Source organism: Dermacentor albipictus, chromosome 8, assembly GCF_038994185.2.
Source record: "Dermacentor albipictus isolate Rhodes 1998 colony chromosome 8, USDA_Dalb.pri_finalv2, whole genome shotgun sequence".
NCBI classification, from domain to species: domain Eukaryota; kingdom Metazoa; phylum Arthropoda; class Arachnida; order Ixodida; family Ixodidae; genus Dermacentor; species Dermacentor albipictus.
Window position 1 is genome coordinate 72,317,503 of NC_091828.1, and position 20,173 is coordinate 72,337,675.

At 46.2% G+C, this 20,173-nt stretch overlaps 1 protein-coding gene and 1 long non-coding RNA gene across 7 annotated transcripts in view; one reads left to right on the top strand and one right to left on the bottom strand.

The window, feature by feature from the left end:
* The window catches only part of LOC139048815 (uncharacterized), a 171,001-nt gene extending 155,777 nt beyond the window's left edge, over positions 1–15,224 (top strand). Inside the window, exon 3 of the long non-coding RNA XR_011507966.1 lies at positions 15,135–15,224. This is a non-coding gene — a long non-coding RNA (uncharacterized lncRNA). The remainder of the gene's footprint in view (positions 1–15,134) is intronic.
* LOC135920801 (uncharacterized) overlaps positions 1–20,173 on the bottom strand; it is a 183,680-nt gene that overhangs the window by 88,574 nt on the left and 74,933 nt on the right. For 2 of the 6 annotated variants that reach the window (XR_010570320.1, XM_065455067.1), the window contains one exon: positions 2,518–2,558. The exons of the other annotated variants lie outside the window; for them this stretch is intronic. Coding sequence is in view for 1 of the 2 variants with exons in the window: in XM_065455067.1 (XP_065311139.1) it covers positions 2,518–2,558 (41 nt within the window). In the remaining variant the exon portion in view is untranslated. The remainder of the gene's footprint in view (positions 1–2,517; positions 2,559–20,173) is intronic. 6 annotated transcript variants of the gene reach the window in all.

The window sequence follows — 20,173 nt, forward strand, 5'->3', positions numbered from 1 at the left end:
CTTTACGGATTGTGTTAGAAAAGATGGAGCCTGAATGCGAGGACACGGAGGAAGCGACACGCAGTATACCTCATTCTCCTTGACTCTGTAACGCAGCGACGTCTCAAGAAAAGAGAGGAGATCAACATGATCACACTCAGTCGCAGCAACGTCGTCATCTTTGTAAGACATTACTAGCGTTAACAACGAAGGAGCGAAAACGTGAACACAGCGCCAGCCTGTTAGCAGACGAAGTAAAAAGCACGCGACATCTCACAGCTATAGAGCAGGTGACATCTTCATGTTCTCACGTGACCGCCGCAGTAGCTCGCCGCCAATTGGTGTGGCTCCTCTGCTGCAGCTTTGTTTTAATGCAAGCGGCGCGCCACGCACATTTTACCGCTAGTGTGTCTGCGGCTTTCTGCGGTGACAATCAGTCCGAGATAGTGTGAGAATATTGCGCTATGTGTTCACTAATGGCACCATAGCCAAGGCATGCGGCGAGCGTGTCTGTACGAAGACCTGTATGGGCGGAAGTGTGTCTACGGCGGCTATTCTGAATCGCACCTACGCGTTACTCTCGAGTTGTCTCGCGTTCTCCCGATTACTGAGGCCGCTTGTTTGCAACGTGCCGCATGAGACAGATCGTCCACGAGAGCCAATATATCGCGAAACAAAAACACGTGTACACCTGAGCTCAAACTTCCCATTTGGGAGTATCGTAATAGTCGCCGGGGAATTTTTTTATACCTTGCGCAAACGTTATCGCGCTTGTCGACGTTTTAGGACACGCGCGAAAACGGATGCCGCCAGCTGAGTACAGCGACTGGTGGTCATAGCGTAGAGTCGGCTACAGACCCCTGATGCGCAATCAGATATGATTAGTGCGCAAATACGCTTCTTTCTTGTCCTTTAATTCTAGCAGTGGTTTGTTTCTTGCTACCCGCGGTGGTTGCTCAGTGGCTATGGTGTTCGGCTGCTGAGCACATGGTCGCGGGATCGAATCCCGGCCACGGCGGTCGCATTTCGATGGGGGCGTATTGTAAAAACACCCGTGTATTTAGGTGCTCGTTAAAGGACCCCAAGGTGGTCGAAATTTCCGGAGTCCTTCACTGCGCCATGCCTCATAATGAGAAAGTGGTTTTGGCACGTAAAACCCCATAATTTCTTTTTGTTTCTTGCTCTCACACGACGCTTGAACCTAAATGCATCGCCTCTCATTTTACCATCAGAATTTTCTACTAAGAAATCACAAGCGAAAGGCGCAGCTTAATGAATTCTGCCCCTGTTGTGCTGCGTACTTGTGGTCAGTGGCCCATCTCTTTAAAACAATGGACTGGATTATGTTGAGAGCCCCTCCATTTCATCGAACAATATCGAATATAAACGAGATTGGACACGTCTTTGGTATTATTGGTGGACCGACACAAGCCTGATGCCGGTAAAATCACTATATGTGTCTGTTTTAAATAATTAAGGGGATTGTCATTGGTGTAGCTCTGTTATTTGTACAGGTGACATTCGTAAGTTAGAACAAGCAACCAAAATATTGCACAATGCCGAACAGGCGAAGTTTGCGCAAATATTCATCGTGAAAGATAAAGCGTTGTACCCGCAGCATGCTTACACACGAGCACGCACTTCCCCTTCTAATAAATTTCCTACAAAACCTTGTGTAGGAAGCTAATTCATAAGCAAAGAATGATATCAGAAGCGTTCTGTCGCTTCTATACGCCGTGAGCATCGATTATATTTTAATCATTTTAAGAGACAAGTTCACCCGAACGAGAAGTCAGAAAAGTCACAATTTTCATGCATTCCATGTCGTCGTCTTTGAGTTCTGCGACGCATCCGTGCTCTTGAGTGCGTCATTCAGAATACCGATAGAGCTGCTGTGATCAGTAGCGAGCGTATGCGCACTTGTACGCGTCGTGTATCTGCCTGACATCAGGCCAATCGGAGCAAAAAAAAATGTGCCGAACCACCTGTTGATTAGTCTAGGCACGAGTAAGCGTTGAAGGGTATACGCTTTCGTTACTGGACATTGAAAATAAAAATCAAGAAGGCCGCGTAGATGCTGCTCAATCTTTCCTGCCAAGGTTGAGATGAAAAGAAGCGAAAGTCTACAACGACATTCGGTGTTTTACAAAATGGCAGAAGGTGGCTACGCGTTTGTTTGCTGTGAAGCCAGCAGACAGGGCGACGCAGCGCCCGGCCAATTACTTCATTTTTTTTTTCAACGTCATACTCTCAGGTTTCGCGAGACCTTGCTAGGGGAAAACAATCCGGAGGAATACTGGCAAGCCCCAGCTTCATGTGCCACAAAATGCGCTACTCTCTCTCTGTCACTCACAAATGTAAACTTCTAGCAATGGGCCCAGTATTTTTTCTCTTCCATATAACATGTTATTTTGCGTCAGAAATTAAATTTCTTCTAACGGCTTGTAGGGAGTGCGAATATTTCTTTTCAGGTAACGGTGTTATATTATATTTTGCTGCTGCGTATCGATATATCGCGTCTTGTAGGCTTAAACTTACTCCCTAGTGTCTTCAGCATCCAGCAGACGCCGCGCTCGTATCTGAAATAACAACAGGGATACATTTGACGCTAACCACGTGGCTAATGAGTATATTCGCGATACGTAGGCCGATTTCGGTTTTCGACGATTGTATACACCATGTTCGCCATGTAGGTGATGCCAATATTTTAACGCGACAGCGTTATGGGTCCCACACCGCAGAAAATCACGGGAGGGCATGCCGCCTCGGACGGCCTGTGAGCGAAAATTGTGGTATATGTATAACACACAACTCAAGTTCTCCTATCACTAAAGTTGCTCATACCTTGTCTTGCATTCATTATGAAGTAATTCCTTAGAATTTGGAGAGTCACAGAACACAAACAAATGTCATGAACAAAACACCAACACCGCATGCCTTTTATGTTAAATGTTGTAATACAGAAATATTAAAAGTGCGAAACAATAAGAGGAGATTGGCCCACACAAGAGGCCGTGTTTCTAAGAAAGCTCGCCTTCGTGTATAGCATTCACAGCCAGGGTTTTCCGGCAAACATTCCGGTTGCATAAACTGGAGTAGCCGGGAAGCATAAGAAGCAACCAGTAAGCTTTGCTTAAATGTCCACCATTTTTTCTAAATATGCAACTGCCACGCAGCTGAAACAATCTAACGGAAACAAGTTAACGTTTTTAGACGTCGCTTGGAGCAAGTTAGATTTTTTATCTATTGTAGATGATTGGATAATCTGTTACTGGTATTACTCAACTTCATTCATTGTTATATTCACACGAAATTGCCTGCTAGAAAATTGCGAACTATCCTGCAAAATTTCAGTTATGCTAGTTGTATCGCACTTTTCCGCGTTTTGCAGGCTTTATTTTTCAACCTTTGAGTAAATGCTTGTGTAGGCTTCTTACACTAACAGAACGCTCATGCGCTCTGCTTCTCCTGTCTGACCTCTTTAGTTAGTTCAGTGGAGTGGTCTTCAAGCGCTAACCAATCTTCATACTATAGTAAGTGATCGAAATCAGTGCTGCTACTTGTGTCCGTTGATGTAGTCTCTTTTTCAAGGTCTCTTCGAAACACGTCCACTTTGTACACCACTCCGAGCATGGCTGCATACAGAATTACTATGAAATGTATCATCTGTTGGTGCTGCTGGCGCATTCAAGGCTCCCCTTTAAGCAGTTCTGTTTCGTGAACCTCGCGTGGCATTATTCCTGGTTTCACGGCGATTGCAGTGCAAGCGGCACCTTGTGGCTATCCGCTGGCTCTGCATGCAGTGTTCTCTTGGTCAGGTCTCCTGACACAGTGGCAGTCTAGAACAGTGCGGCCCGACTACAGGTTTTCGAGCTGTCATCCCGCCTTACCGGTAACTGCCAAGTCTTCTACTGATGCCACTCACTTGAGAAGCAGGATCATTTTCTTTGCTCGCCGCACGAAAAGTCACCTCAGACAATGCATTGCTATGTGTCTGCAGCCGCTATCACACGCACGTACACATATGGACGCTGCTTTATGCATGAGTGTAATTTGCCGATGAAGTCAGCACAGAAGTTCTCTACCTTCGCTATTGCTTCTGTGGAGGCTCGCATGGTGTGGTGAGAGGTAGAATTAAATTAGTGTGACTAACCAACTCATCCATTTCGAAGGCCTTGTTCAGGTTAAATGCGGTTTGATCGGGGTCATGAATGATGCGATCTAGCATCTGCTCGCCGACGTATTTTAGAACTGCCTATTGGCGTTCTAAACACCTTCTTCACATGTGGGAGCTTTCATGGGACTGATGTTGCAATGTGCACCAGCTAAACAGCCTCCACGGTAGTGGCTTCGCGGCGGGCAATTCGGCGCCCCAAGGGCTACAGTACTGTTTCCCAAAGGCTACTGTTTCCCAAGGGCTACAGTATCAAGGGCTGCAATCACAATGAACGTCCCCTTTCTCCTGAGATTCTTGACATAAGATGCAACAGATGGCACAGCACCAGACGCCAAGGCCGGCCTAAGACGCCCGTGGCGGCCATTGGCTCTTAAATTACGATTAAAATTGTGATACGCTATTTGGGCTGCACCCGCTTTTTTCCCCTTTTATTTGCAACACAGGGTATCGAGAAATTTCAAAGGCCACGGACTACTTGTGACAGAGCTCCAAGAACATACGGATTCTACGCTTCCACGTAAGGATATGCCTGGAAGGGATGTGACATCTTTAGACCTTACAATGCAGACTCAGGAGCACCCGACTTAAAGTACAGTCAAAAACTGTCACCCGTAGTCCCAGGGTCTACTTCTTCAGCCGTCGCTGATTTGCACCACCGCCTTCCTCTTCCACGTTTGCGCTATTTCTCTGTTCCATGTTCGCACCGCGATGCTCCGACTCTGGCGGTGACACATTGGATACACCATTCCTTTACAGTGACGTGGCCCGGTACCCTCAGGGACGTGCTCTGTGTCTAGTAGTACTAGATACAACAGGCACATTAAGGCTTCGGCCACTCTCAACACTGTAGACAGTGGCATGGCGCAACAGGCTGCTACTGCCCCAGCCATCGTACACACTTCAACATACCGGCACCGGGTGGGCCCATCGCAGTGGCCACTGATTCACAAACCGCCAGCAGAACTTTGGCACAAGAGGTGGTTACACTCTGCGCAAACCGCATCATTAAATATTTACACTCCAGAGCGTTATACAGGATATGTGTCGTTTGGGCACCTGAACAAGCCTCTCTCCATGGTTATGAACGCACAAATGCAGTAACCCGAGAGCTCGCTAAATGGATGCCATAAGATGAGTTGTCGAACCCAGATGACGCACCAACAGTAGAGTTTCACTGATCTACAGTGAAACTCTACGGCACTACGGAGACAGCAGTAGATTCCTCCACTCACCAGATCATTCCCTTAACCGAGAAGATTTCGTCGCATGGTGACAGCCACAAAATAACTCATTCCCATGTTTCCTTCACCTCTTCCACCCCACAAAATAACCTTCATACTGTCCCTACTGTGGAGCGAAACCCACAGTATATCACTGCAGCTGGGAATGCCCACATTCTCCGGGCTACTCCCCTATTCGATCACGTTCACCTTGCTTATGGGAGACTGCGCTGACCAGCTTAGGCCCGCAAGAGCAGCAATTTCTTATCCAGTGGGTACGCGGAGTAGCGCGAACAAATGAACACCTGAACAATTATCCCCATCTTTTGAGGAAGTCGTGCCACCTCCTTAACAAGAAATAAATTTTCTGTCTTGCTCTGGTGCCGCTATATTACGCTCACTTTTAGAGCTAATAGCTTTGTTAGGCTTTACCGCTTTTCTTTCTCGTCTAAGAAATTGCAGACGGAACGCACAGCTTAGTGAATTCCGCCGCATTTGTGTTGCGTACTTGTCTTCAGTGGCCCGTTTTTATTTTAAACAATTCAGTGATTTCCGTTGAAAACCACCCAATTTCTGTGGTACAATATCGAATATTAAATTATATTGGACTCCTCTTACTATATATATTGCTACACCTGCGCAAGCTCTATGCAAGTACAAATACCATATGCTTCTACTGTAGACATTGTGGTGGTTTCTTCTTACATTTGCTGTTCTGTTATTTGCCTAGATAAAGATATGAAGTTAAAACAACGAACCAAAATGCTGCACGACACCGAAGCCGCGAAGTTTAGGCAAATGATTATCGTGAAAGATGAAGCGTTGTATCGACAGCTGTCTTACATAGTAGTAGAACGTTACCCTCTTAGTTAGCTTCCTAAGAAACTACAGGTACGATGCTACCTTAAAAGCAAAGACAAACATCTAAAAGCGTTGCGCCGCATGCATACGCTCGTGAGCATCATTAAATTTCAATTCTTACCATACCCAAGATCGAGCGCGAAGGGTTAGAATTGTTCATGCATTCCCTGCCAGCGTCTTTGAACTCTGAAACATTCGTGCACTTGAGTGCGTCATTGAGCATTTGAATGGAGGTGCTGTGATCAATAGCGAGCGCATGCTGACGTTGACGCGTGAGTTAGCTTATTGAACTCGCGCTGCTCCGAGGAACAAAAGCGGCGAACTACCTGTGGGCTTTCTAACGACAAGCACGCGTTCGTAACTGGATATGTAAAACAATTAAAAAAAGGCCGCTCAGACGCTGTTCGAACTTTGCTGTCAAGTTGAAATGAAAGAATGCGATTGTCTACAACGACATTCGCTTTTTCTCAAGGTGGCAAAGGTGCATGCGTGCGTAAAGCTTTACTGGCAACAAGGATCCAAAAGGACATTAGGCGGCTAGGAGCCCATAGGCCCCGGCAGCCTCCTCATACGCTGGATGACCTGATATTGTTGGTCTGGGCCTGAACTGAGCAGAGCAGCCTCCGAATATTTGGTATCTTATATTCCAAGCCCTCGTGGCGGGCACTTGTCCCGAAGGCCAATATTATCTGATTACTGTGCACCTATCTGCCGTGGAACCAGGGGCAGACTTGACAGTATTCCCCAGGATAAATTCTGGAATATAGCTTTGAGTTGGTAAATGTGCCTGTTTGCAATCAACACCACGTGACTTCTTGACTCTTTGTCACCTGCAGGGTATAGCTTCCTCCTCAGGGGATAGTGGGTGGTGATCTCGAAACAAACCATCTGATCCTTCACTGATGCCAGGTTATCGTGGCCGGAAGCGCGATCAGTAAAATATCGCGCGATGAAGCAGGCCACTTCGTTCCCATGCACTGAGGAAGGCGTGGTGTCCAGATAATCATGACGGAGTGACCATATTAGTTTCGTTTTAGGCTATTATAAGCCTCAGGAGAGTTACGTCCCTTAGAAAAATTGCGAACAGCTTACTAGGAACCACTGATTATGATCTTGCAGTTGGAAGCGGCGATGGCCAGGGAGATGGCTGCTTCCTACGCACACTCAATGCTGTGGATTTTTACCGTGCCTCCGGATGTGATAGAACCTCCGTAGTCTAACACGGCCATGGCATGGGCACTACGGGTTTCATATGGTGACGCGTCTACATAGACATTATCTGCGTTATTGCGATATTGTTTGTCAAGTACTTGGACCCTGCCTAGCTGGTGCTCCTCATCTTGAGTTGGGTGCATATTTCTCGGCAAAGGGAATACACGGATGCCTTTCCACTGTAGATGGTCTATACTGAATTTGGAGGGCATCAATTCCTAATACTGTATTCCAGCTTTTTGCAGGATGATTTTACCTGGAGCGGATCGTGAGAGACGCTCATACTGGTTTATGAGGTGAGCCTCGACGAGCTCATCCAGGCTGTCGGGCGCCCTCAACGCAAGGAGTTTCTCAGTTGATATATACACAGGAATGATAAGGGCAGCCTTGTACGCTTTCCGTATAACATACTCTGCCTTGTTCGTTTCCACAGGTTGAAGGTTAAGATAAGGCGTTGTGTATAAAATACGGAAAATACTCATGTACCCGTCTAATGAGCTCAGCCTCCTTTACCCTGAACGTTTATTAGAAATTCTGTGCAGTAAACGAAATTTTTGCTGTACCTGTGTGTCGAGTTTGTTTATGGTTTCAGTACTTATTCTGTGTCCTGAATTAAGTAGCCGAGAACCTTCGTGATTTTAACTTGTGCCATTGGCTGCGGCCCCACCAATATTTTCATCTGGGGGGAAGCCCTGCGCTTTCTCTTCACCTGGATGGGTCCGCGTAGCTGGAGAAGCTCGGACTTTTGCGGGAAACATTTAGGTCTGCACATTTGCGCGTAAAAGTGCGTGCGCATGACTGTTTCTTGCAATGTTTCATCTAGTTCGGCGTCATTCGCTGTGTTAACCCAGAAGACAATGTCTTCCGCGTAGAGAGTGTAGTGAAGAATGACGATACGGTCAAGCACCTCGGGAAGCAGGGACATGGCGACATTGAACATAAAAGGGCACAAAACCAATCCTTGAGGTGTGCCGCTACTTTCAAGTTTGATGGTATTGGATCTCAGCTCACCGAAATGGAGCTCTGCCGTTATATTAATGAGAAAGCCACGGACGTACCTGTCGGCCTTCTCTCCCACACATAGGCTTTAAAGCATAATGACAATTTGAGAATGTTTGACCCGGGTAAATGTTTTGTGAGGTCGAGGCCAACAATTACCTTGGTTCCGCCCCCGGTATTAGTGTTCGAAATTTCATGCTAGATTTGCACCATGATATCCTGTGTGAACAGTGCCTGTCGAAAGCCAATCATGTTGCCAGGGTAGAGATCGATGTATTTCGATGAATTTCTGCATTCAGTTTAGGATAACGTGTTCCATGAACTTCCCTGCACATGATGAAAGAGAGTTGGGTCTTAGGTTATTCAAACCAATTTTTTTGCCTGGCTTGGGAATAAACATAATTTCGGCGTGCTTCCACGTTTTAGGTACTTGACCGTGGTCCCATATAGTGTACAAGTAAGTAGTAAAAGCGGTGACGGACCTGTCGTCCAAATTTTGAAGGGTCTTTTTTGTTACCTTGTCTGGACCGGGGGCTGACCTGGTACACAGCTGCTGTAAGGCTGCGCGGTCATCAGCATCTAGTATAGCAGATTCAAGTCGGGGTTGGCCTTTTCGTTGTAGTCCGGATGAGAGATGGATAGTGTGTAATAAACTTACCTCGCCTCTAATTCTTTAAGGAGGTCAGAGTCGGCGCCTGGGTATTGGTGGCCTATTCTGGTGAAATTTTCTCCTTGTGCAGATTTACTTTTGGCGGGGTCTATGAGGTGTCTCAGTAGGTGCCAGGTGTTCGCCATGCCGAGTTTTTCCTGCATGTCGTTGCATAGCTGATCCCACTGCTTCCTCGGAAGCTTCTGTGCATGGACCTCTATTTCCCTGTCGAGCAGGGTTATACTCTTTCGAAGTATCTGATCCAATCTTTGCGTTTTCTAGTGTTCTAAATGCTGCTGTGGGCTTCCTACAGGCGAAAGCCCTGGCTATCTATCTCGTGCAGGCCAAACTACTCTGGTATAACGGAGGTGACGGTGCCTACATCCTTTAGTAGCGCTTGTGTGCAATCTCTGGTGTGTATGATCGTGTCCGGCGCTGTTTCCTCCCGTAGGTTGCGAAACGAGTCCCACTCGACTTGCGCTTTCTGTTTGCCTTTTCGGCGTTGTGGGCCCGTATGAACTACAGTACTTACGATACAATGACCACTACCAAGCTAGGGTCTCCTCGGTATTCGTCCATTGCGGATTTTGGACATTCCGGACCAACGTGAGGAAGGGTGATGTGTCTATCGTGACACTCGATCCTATCCTCGTGGGGATGAAATTATCATTTATGAATGTGAACTGGTTATTTTGGGCGTGGGTTAGAACATTGTTGCCCTTTAGTGTACTCGAACGGCAGCCCCATCTTGTGCGGGTGGCGGTAAAGTACCCTCAACAATGAGGCGCTGCCGGCCAGCAAGTCGAGCGACGCGCGTAAAGAGGGGGCCAAACTTTTGCCTGCGCTCTACAGGGCGGCTATATATATCTAGAATGAAGAGGCTGGAGCCTGTTCTGGTACGGGAAAGTAGTTCGAGGAGGACATGATCTAAGTCTATGTCGCTAAAGGTATGTTTTAATACCTAATAGTCACGTCGGCCTAAGATGGGTATGTACTGCTGTTTACGCGCGGTATTAAAGGCTTTGTATCTAGCTGGCCTAACTTTGAATCGCGGTTCCTCGAGCGCTATCAGATCCGGAGAGTCATGTGATATTACATACTGCAGCAGGTTACCAGGTTTGTGACGGATTCCTCTGCAGTTCCATTGCCAAATTTTATTTCTGGCCTCGACGCCATTGTTGGGGAAGGGGGTGGGAGTACAGGTTCCACTCCAGATGGAGTGGTTGGCGCTGTGATTGGTCTTTCATATGGCGTAGCTTGGGTCTGGGTGTGCCCGGCATGGTAAGGGTTGTGAATTCTAGGCGGGTTAGGCGGGTATCAAAGCTGTCTACATTTTTCTCGATGGCGTCGAGCCTACAGGTAATCTTTTGCAGATGTAGTTGCTGCTATGTAGCTGTGTCTCGAAGCAGGAGGCAAAAGATGTAATTAGGAACACGAACCGTTTAAGATCAGACCTGCATCACTAGAGGAGTTATTTACGTCGCATTCTTCAGCCTTTCGCTTGGCAGGATTGCTAATTAAACTTTGGTGTTCAGCAGTAGCAGAACAGAATCCCACTTCGTGGGATTTTGTTTTAGTTCGGTGATAGTTTTGGCCTGACTGTTAATAGTTAGTTTTACCTGGCAGATTTCAGCTCGGAGGCCTTGCGTGTCCGAGTTATTATTGTTGTTTAAGAAATTATTTTTGGTGGCTGCGGCTGCCCAGCTCATCTGAGGTTTGTTTTGTTGTCCAGTGGGCTTTAGCTGCTTGGCTGGTCCTGGGGTCTTTGGGCCTGGGCCTGGGTAATCTGGCCTGGTACTGGGGTCTTCTTCTCTTGCTTAGAGCTGCTTGACTCTCTGCGTGGTTGAGGTGGTGGTGGTGGCGGTGGCGATAGTTGTAATCCGGCCCGTGATTATGAGGAAGAGTGAGAGCGGGCGTAGCTGTCGGTGGAGGCATACCTATCTGAGCTGAACCATCTTGGGCGCTTCTGAGTGGGGGATTTTGGCTTGTTCGCTCTGCTAAATCTAGTCCAATTCCTGGCTTGGCGGAGTCTGTCCGGCTTAAGCTACTTCTTACACACGCTGTCCATGGTGTGGTGTGCGCCACCGCATAGGGTGCAACATATAATGCAGTTGTGGTCCTCAGTGGGGTTGGAGGTCCCACAGAGTTTGCACACTGGGGCGTTTGGTGTGGGACATGGGTCAGATCTGTGTCCGACGTTGCAACAAAGGTGGCACATTTGTTGTTCGGGTTTATAAGCGTAGCATTCCATTTCTCCACTATAATAGTATATATATCGGGGCACGAAATTGCTGTTCAATGTCTTGCAGGCTGTTTTGCTGCTGCCCCGAAGTAAATAGGCGATGGCAAATTGATTTTTAAAAGAACACCACGAAAATGCAATAAGCCTTCTTTTCTAGCGCACCTTTTTTTTGGAATTACACAGCAATGTCGCAGACACAGTTCTTGGTGTGCCTGCACAAACGAGTGTTTGGTGTCGACATTTTGGTTCTGCAATCGCTCAATCATTAGCTAAAGAAGCGATTTATTCACTGTCGTTCGCTGTCACATTCCTCTGACGATGCAGCAAGTACGCGAGCCATATTTTTTTCTTGCACGAGCATTGCCAGGTTTGTTGACGTTGCAGCAGACGACAAAAAATGGAGCCGCCAACAGAGAACAGTGACGAGCAGTCATAGCGTAGATGGCGGTAGACAAGCGCCTGATGCGCTATTATGATATAAGATGACTGCGCACTTGCTCCTCCTTATTGTCGTGCAATTTGAGCGGTGGTCTGCTTCTCGCTCTCACGCGACATTGCAAGCTAGGTGCATCGTCACTGCTTTTGCTTATCTTAGCATAGAAGTATTTTGTCTAAGAAATTGCAAGTGGAAGGCGCCGCTTAGTAAATTCCGCCGCAATTGTGTTGCGTACTTGTCTTCGGTGGCGCGTTTTTTTTTTTTTTAAACAATGGAGTGGTTTGCGTTGAGATCCAGTCCATTTCTGTTGTACAATATCGAATATTCAATTATATTGGACTCCTCTTACTATATATATTGCTACACCTGCGCAAGCTCTATGCAAGTAAAAACGCCATATGCTTCTATTTTAGACATTGTGGTGGTTTCTTCTTACATTTGCTGCTCTGTTATTTGCCTAGATAATAATATGAAGTTAAAACAACAAACCAAAATGCTGCACGACACCGAAGCCGCGAAGTTTAGGCAAATGATTATCGGGAAAGATGAAGTGTTGTATCGACAGCTGTCTTACATACTAGTAGAACGTTTCCCTCTTAGTTAGCTTCCTATGAAACTACAGGTATGATGCTACCTTAAAAGCAAAGACAGACATCCAAAAGCGTTGCGCCGCGTGTATACGCTCGTGAGCATCAATTATATTTCAATTCTCTCAATACCCAAGACCGCGCTTGAAAGGTTAGAAGTGTTCATGCATTCCCTGCCAGCGTCTTTGAACTCTGAAACATTCGTGCTCTTGAGTGCGTCCTTGAGCATTTGAATGGAGGTGCCATGATCAATAGCGAGCGCATGCTGACGTTGACGCGTGAGTTAGCTTATTGAACTCGCGCTGCTCCGAGGAACAAAAGCGGCGAACTACCTGTGGGCTTTCTAACGACAAGCACGCGTTAGTAACTGGATATCTAAAACAAATAACAAAAAGGCCGCTCAGACGCTGTTCGAACTTTGCTGTCAAGTTAAAATGAAAGAATGCGATTGTCTACAACAACAATCGCTTTTCCTGAAGATGGCAATGGTGGCTGCGAGTTCGTTTCCATCAAAGGCAGCAGACAAAATGCCACCCTCTCTGGCCATTACTTTCTTTTTATCGCAACGTCATACCGTAAGCCTGCGGTAAAGCAAGACAGGAACCGTTTCTGCAGTAAAACGATCCGGAGGAATACTGGCAACTACTTCATCCGCCACAAGATCCGCTTCTCTCTCTCTCTCTCTCTCTCTCTCTCTCTGCCGTGCCCACAACACCGGCGCTTTTAGCAATACACCCAGTATTCTTCCTCTTTCGTATAACACATTATGTTGTGTCAGAAAGTGAATAGCTCATTTTCACCCCTTTCAGTGAGTGCGAATAATTATTTTTTTCAAGTGGCGGATTTATAGTATAGGGTGGAGCTGCGTATCTACATATCGCAACTTGTACGCTTCAACCTACTCCCTAGTCCCTTCTGCAAGCTGCGTACGGTCAACGGTATATCTGAGGGAACAAAGAACACTGATACATTTGGCGCAAACCACGCTTGACATAAATATATTTTAGGTGCATAGTATAATTTCGTATTTCAACACTTTTATATAGAATGTGTACCACGTGATTGCTGCTTTTGAAATATTGGTATGGTGCTACCGACAATGGCGCCAATGAGAAGTATACGAATTGACCTGTGGAGGCGTAATCGGTCTCAACAGCCACCTTGTTTATGCATCATTTCCTCTCTTGTAAATATTTTAAATACCTCATTATTTGTGACTTCTGCAACGTAACTAATTGGGGAGAGGTGTGGGGTACCCACTAGAAACAACAACGGAGCTCCGCAGGGGTCGTCACCTCGGACTGGACAACATAAAAAATGGAACAGGACCCAACATGGCACGGCCCACATCAAAGCCTCCATCCCTGACGGTTGTGCTGGCTTAGCCTTGAGATCCAGTTAAGTTCTTCGGCACCAGCCCCCTCGACGTGGACGACTGGATCGCCACATATATAGGCGTGTAAGAGCTCACAAGAAATGAGAACCGATGAATATGCTGGCTAGCCTGGTCTTCTACCTACAAGGCAGGGCGAAGCTGTGATATGACAGCCACGAGGAAGAGTTTAACGACATTACAGCTCGAGAAAAATTGATAACCACGTGATGATCTGAGAGTAAGTGCGAGCACATCATACGATGCTGAAGATAACTTCTGACCAGTTCTAGGCCTCGACAAAGAGCGTTGTTGCAGGTAAGAGATGCCCAGACGATGCATGTGCACAGCGTCAGCTAGACATTGTCTTCCTTCAGGAGATACATGGCCACACCTCTACTACAATTACCGGAGATTCACAGCTTTTCACTCTGGTATCACCGAGAAGCCAGCCATTCCCTGTAGAAATCGCAGCAAGCGTGGTCAAGCGTTTCGAAAGGGGTAAGAGAGTGCTACGATTCATCACAGCAAGTGCGTGTGCGTGAGACACGCGTCGCACAGAGCCGAGGTAAATCGACCAGAAGTCGTTGACAAGTGCAAGTACACTGGACAAGCTAGTTTAGTAGTGTCGATTCCGCTCTTCGCGTGAGCACTTCATTCAAGCTTGCAAAGTTCATTATTAAATAGCCTGTTTTTTTTTCATACCAACTGCTGCTTCATCTTCCTCATGAGGACTGCTTAAAATCCTATCAAGAAACAATGTCCATTCTTTTGACGCCAACATGCATGGATATGAACAAGCACTTCATCCGCGACAAGAGGGCCCATAGCATCCAAGCCGCCTCAAGGAACCAGTTTATATGCGACGAAAGATGGTGGGGGCGTGGGCACATACAATCCTATGGATGTACTGAAACGGTTGCGATAGGGTCAGAACAAGTACTTCAAGAAGAGCTTTATCAACCACGAAACCGAGAAAGAATAACTACAGCGGCTTCCCGCCCATTACGAAGGCATCCAGCATGCAAAGGTGAAGAAAACTGCGTCACATACAGGGGCCGTACAACAGAGTTGTACAATAAATTTCACCACCCGTGATTCGGTAGCATGCAACAATCCATGGTACACGAGCGTTTTGGCATTCCGCTAGCATCCGAATGCCACCTCCGCGGCCGCGATCAAACCCGCCACTTTAAGCTCAGCAGCGCAGTGCTATTTTTATTGACTTACTGCAGCGGTTGATGCCTTGGTGCTGCTTTGCCGAATTGCATACATGAAAATTGTACTCGACAGCAGATCATCTGCAAAAAATTTTTTATGCAACCGCATGATAGACTAGGTTTCAGCAAACCAGTGAAATTATTGTTTTTAATTAAATTTCAACAACTTTTATATTCCAGGAACCTTTGGATGGACATCTGGAGGTATTCAAAAACTCCATTTACCCCGACTGAGTCTTTCAACACCGTTTCACCACAACCTTCTACTCAACCCAGGTAGGGCTGCGCTAAATTAAATTGGGGCGTTGTAACGTAAAGCTATTCCAAACTATTCTATTCCAACTATGCAATCACCCCTTTTCGATTGTTCAAAATTTTTTGTACCACCCCCACTTCGCCTGTCTGTCACGCGACTTGACGAAAACCGGGTTAGCTCCGCATCAGATATGATGTTGTCGTCTGATTATGCATGGTTTGATCGAACAAGAGAAAAATAATTATTTCTGATTCGACGCCTTTTCGCCATTGGCCCTCTGCTATTGGTCAGAAGGTTTCACACTGCACCCACCTCAACTGTCTGTCACTCGAGGTCACAAAACCACGAAAACTACTTGTGGCAAGGTGACGTGTATGGGTTAAAGGTGCATTAATATGCCGAACAAAAGTGGATTTTTTTCTGAATAGCCGTCCCAAAGGAATAGAAGATGGCTGTCACCAGGAGAGCATGGGTTTATTTGCGTATAGCGAAAGCTTTTGCGTGGCCATATACCGCTATCGAGCCCTTTCGGCACGTATACGACATCGCGCTGCCAACTCTGCTGAGGATCTGTTTCAGCGGCATGTTTAACCAGATGTTGCACGCCGCTGCAATTTTAGACAAGCCACATACCCGCCGTGGTTGCTCAGTCGCTATGGTGTTGGGCAGCTGAGCACGAGGCCGCGGGATCGAATCACGGTCATGGCGGTGGCATTTCGATGGAGGCGAAATTCGAAAACACCCGTGTACTTAGATTTAGGTGCACGTTAAAGAACCCCAGGTGGTCAAAATTTTTAGTCCTCCGCTATGGCGTGCTTCATAATCAGAAAGTGGTTTTGGCACGTAAAACACCATAATTTTTTTAGACAAGCCACCGCAAGTCAAGTAAGAGAAAGCGGACCAATCGCAGACGCCGGCACCTCCCTCTTCATCCGGTTATCTATTTTCAGTACGCTGGCTCGGTCCCATCGAAACCCTCTCCACTTGAGCATGCTCTTTGCCTCTTGTCTCCCTATTAGATAAGAAAAAACAGCTCAATGTAGGCAATGATTTCGTTTTGAAAACAAACAAAAATGTCCTCCTGTAAACAATGAGAGCGTTTGATTGGGCTGTTGAGGCAACGCTGCAGGTCACCGCCCGAAGCTTGCATCGGCGGTTACACAAATTTGACGTCAGGACATTAGAATAAAAACATATTGGAATAGCGTTACGTTATACGGTCCCTCAATTGTAACATTATGGTTCCTGTTCCTAAGAAGGACTCAAGGGAAAACTACGTGCTGCATCCATAGGAGGACCACACTTTGAACGACAGACGTAGTCCGTGGATTAGTGCTTCTGCGTGGAGATCAATACGGACCGTGTTTTTAGAGTTGTTTTTATGTTAGGGCAGGAAGCACGCGCACATAGGCTTTCCGAGAATTGCTCTATTTCGTGCTTTGATTAGTAGTCGCCAAGCAAGTAATGTCGATGGAGCCGACATTTTGACAAGGGCACTTCTCTTCGTCAGGCCATGATATTTCGCGTCTTCATAGTTACACCACACTCGTCCATTAAGAAGGAACCTATTCCTGCCATTCAATAACCATGGCCGCTGCCGATCCCTCCCAGAGTAGAGGAGCTTGCTTTGGCAGTAGTAAAAGCGAAGGTGGTAAATGGGAACAATGTCTTGCTCTATTAAATTGTGTATAAGTAAACTTACGTTAGAAAATTGATTTTTATTGTGCGCTAAATACTTTATATCTTCTTTATCAACAGTGATAATGCTATCTAAAGTACGGCTAAAGGTGCAAAGAAAAGCAGGAACGGCAAACGCTGGAGCATCCCATGGTGGGTTGCTAATCTTATATCTGTCTTTGTCTATTTAGCTCTCATTATGGCCCTGTGCCCTCGCGGGAGATCATCGAAGTGCATATTGCTTCGCCATGAAGGAAACCACATTCTTACTCCTAATAATAGAGCAAGCACAGGATGTACCTGTCCCCATCACCGCTTGAAGAGCCCCAATTCTTTGGTCAAGCACAGTTAAGAATTTTAAAATGAAGTGGCTATTTAAAAAAATGTAATTCCAAAAATTCGTGTGTATATATATATATATATATATATATATATATGTATATATTTATATATATATATATATATATATATATATCAAGCTGTATTGTTAGCTGTGTTGGGTATGCTTTTGTCACGTACATGAGAGCTGTCACCAAATCAAGCATCAAAATCAACAGCAGCTTTTCTTTTGCAACGTTGTGCAGCGGTTCAAGATATCATCATCGTCCCCAGCGCCTATTCCCCCTTGCGCCCTCACTCTCCTCTAAAGAAATATGCCCTTGGCCTCAAACGCACCGCTTCAGAATGCTGTGAAGGTGGTGAACGCTTGGTGAGCGTGGAGTACGACGTAGGCAAAGCTGTGACGAGCGCTTCGCAAACCGGTATCCTCGCAGAATAGCTGCTCCTTCTGCAGAGATGTCTGGAGAGTCGGGAATACAGCTACCTGACCACGGTCCACAATTTATTGATAACGTAAGCGAACCGTTTTCACAAGGAACGTGCTCTGCGTGATATGGACAAGTGGATCAAGCAAGCGCGGCTGCACCGAGCAGTAGTTTGCGCACAGGAAGACAGAGAAATAGAGAAGAGCCCATTTAAGACTTGCACATAATATTCACCTCCGAGGGTCGTTCATCAGAAAGTGACTACAAAAAGCCTTTTTTTTTGAAGTAGGAAGGGAAATTGGGCGAGGGATGAGGCAGGAGTGTCGGGATCGCCACCATTTCCCTGATTACCAATAGGAATCATGGATCAGCAGCCGGCGCCACTGGATGATGTTGCATCGATGGCCATAACTCACGCATCATATGTCTGGCGTATATGGTAGGGAGTGTAGCCAAGTATTCAAAAGGGGGGGGGGGGGAGATTGTTACAGGCCACCGCAGCAGGCACATGTGCGTGATGCCTGTGTGTCGCAGGGTCCAATGTGAATCGGCCACAAATCGGTGAAGAATGCAAGAAGAGGGGCGAAGCTGGTTTAGTAATGTTGATACTGTTTTGGAACACGCAATTAACTCAAGCTTGATAAATAATTAGCGAATAGCGTTTTCTTCTTGTCAACCCTTTCATGTCAGTCACCACCCGCGAGACCCTGCAAAGTAGCTAGGACGCTCATATACGTTTTTGATCAAGATCACGATCAAAACTATATTTAATTGAACATTTTATTCGTGTACCATCCCACGCGATAAATGTCTGTCCCTGTCCGAAAAGTCGAAATACAATTCTATTTTTTAAGGAGTCTTTCTTTACTCTAATGAAAGTCCCACGTAGGCAATATACATGCCTTTATCATCGACCAAAAAGAACTGTTTTACGAAAAGAACATTTGCGTGGGAAAAATCACTCTGTGACACGATTGTACAGAACTTTTTAAAATGTTTTACACACTTATTGCCTTTCAAATCAGGTTTGTTTCTCGCATAATCATCATGGGATACTTTCTTACAACTTATTTGCGAAAAATTGCCAATCATTCTCCTACAATTTATAATGCCGCATCACATCGTCGCGGCTCACTGTGGACAGGATATACAGACATATTTGTTAGAATAACTAGAAAAATGGTTAGGTTGATCCTTCTTCGCTTCTAGTCTAGTCACACCCTCGCGGTTTTATTCGCCATCACTGTTGTTCAGCACAGATAATACGGTTCCTATCAGTAAAGCAAAGTAATAGTAAAGCAGGCGACACGGTACAGGTAGTGGGCCAAGAAGATGCGAACGCTTGCCGGATTTCATAGCGCACAATTTCAGCAATTGGCTCAACAGCACGGTCTTTCGCTCTCACTGTTTGATTCGCGATCATATCGTGCGCTATGCCTCTGATCAGTTTGCACAGCGAATTCTTCCCGGTCTCGGCCAGTACTGTTTTTCCCGCAGGCGCACCACTAGTCAGGTCGACGTACTGCTGAAAACACAGCTGGAGCGACTGCTTAAGTGCTGTGGCCTTCCTAATAAATTTGGCCACAGTTGTGGAGGGTTGCACAAAGGCGCCACAAACGGCAATTTTTCACGCAGCGAATGAGATGCCTCAGCATCTTCAACTAAGGTATATTGCGATACGCCGGGTGCAACAATCATCCTACGTCCCTCACAAATGGAAAGATACTATCATTCAGTATTTGACTTCATAGCTCCCGCATTTGTTGTGAATCCGCTCTGTGATCAACGCTTCCAAAAGTCTCACGTAACTGACGACAAAACTTCTCCCACCTTTGCAAATGTCCCTCGCGGTTTTGAAAGTATCTTCTTGCTCTACCTTCATGGGCGAAGTATACATGCGAAAGTTTCTGGTCATAACGTCGGTCACTGGTCTTGGCAGCGCATTCGTACTGGCCCAGCCAGCGTTTGGCACTTCCATAGGCGTTACCGTAAATGCTTGGAGGACTTGAGTGTTTTAAACCATCACGGGTGTTGGGTTTACAAGCGCAGTTCCATCAGTAGGAGAGGGTGCTGACAAAGTCCTTGCCAAGAAACCAACTTCTTAAATCAGAACCTGAAGGCAGTCACTTTCACTGTGCATAGGTGTGTCGACATGGGCATGTCGTGCTGATCTAGATGCAGGCTTGCTCACAGGAGTTTCAATCCTTTGTCGATGGCGCGGGACCCAGCGACGAGCAAAGTCGCCACTCGTCGAATATATTGGTTTATGGAATATATATGGAATATATGGGTATATACGCTGTATATACAGCACTCATCGTAAACTTCCGCGTAATCGCTCGCCCATACGTTTCATGTACACTTCTTTCGAGTCCAGCAAGCAATATTATTGGACAAGATTGCTCCTCTACAGGATGAGCAATAACATTCGAGAAAATTCCGACACATGAAGGCGCTTCCTGCGCCGAGTGATATTTTTTTAATACTTGTTTGCCGATTAAAAAAATGATCGCCAACAAAAT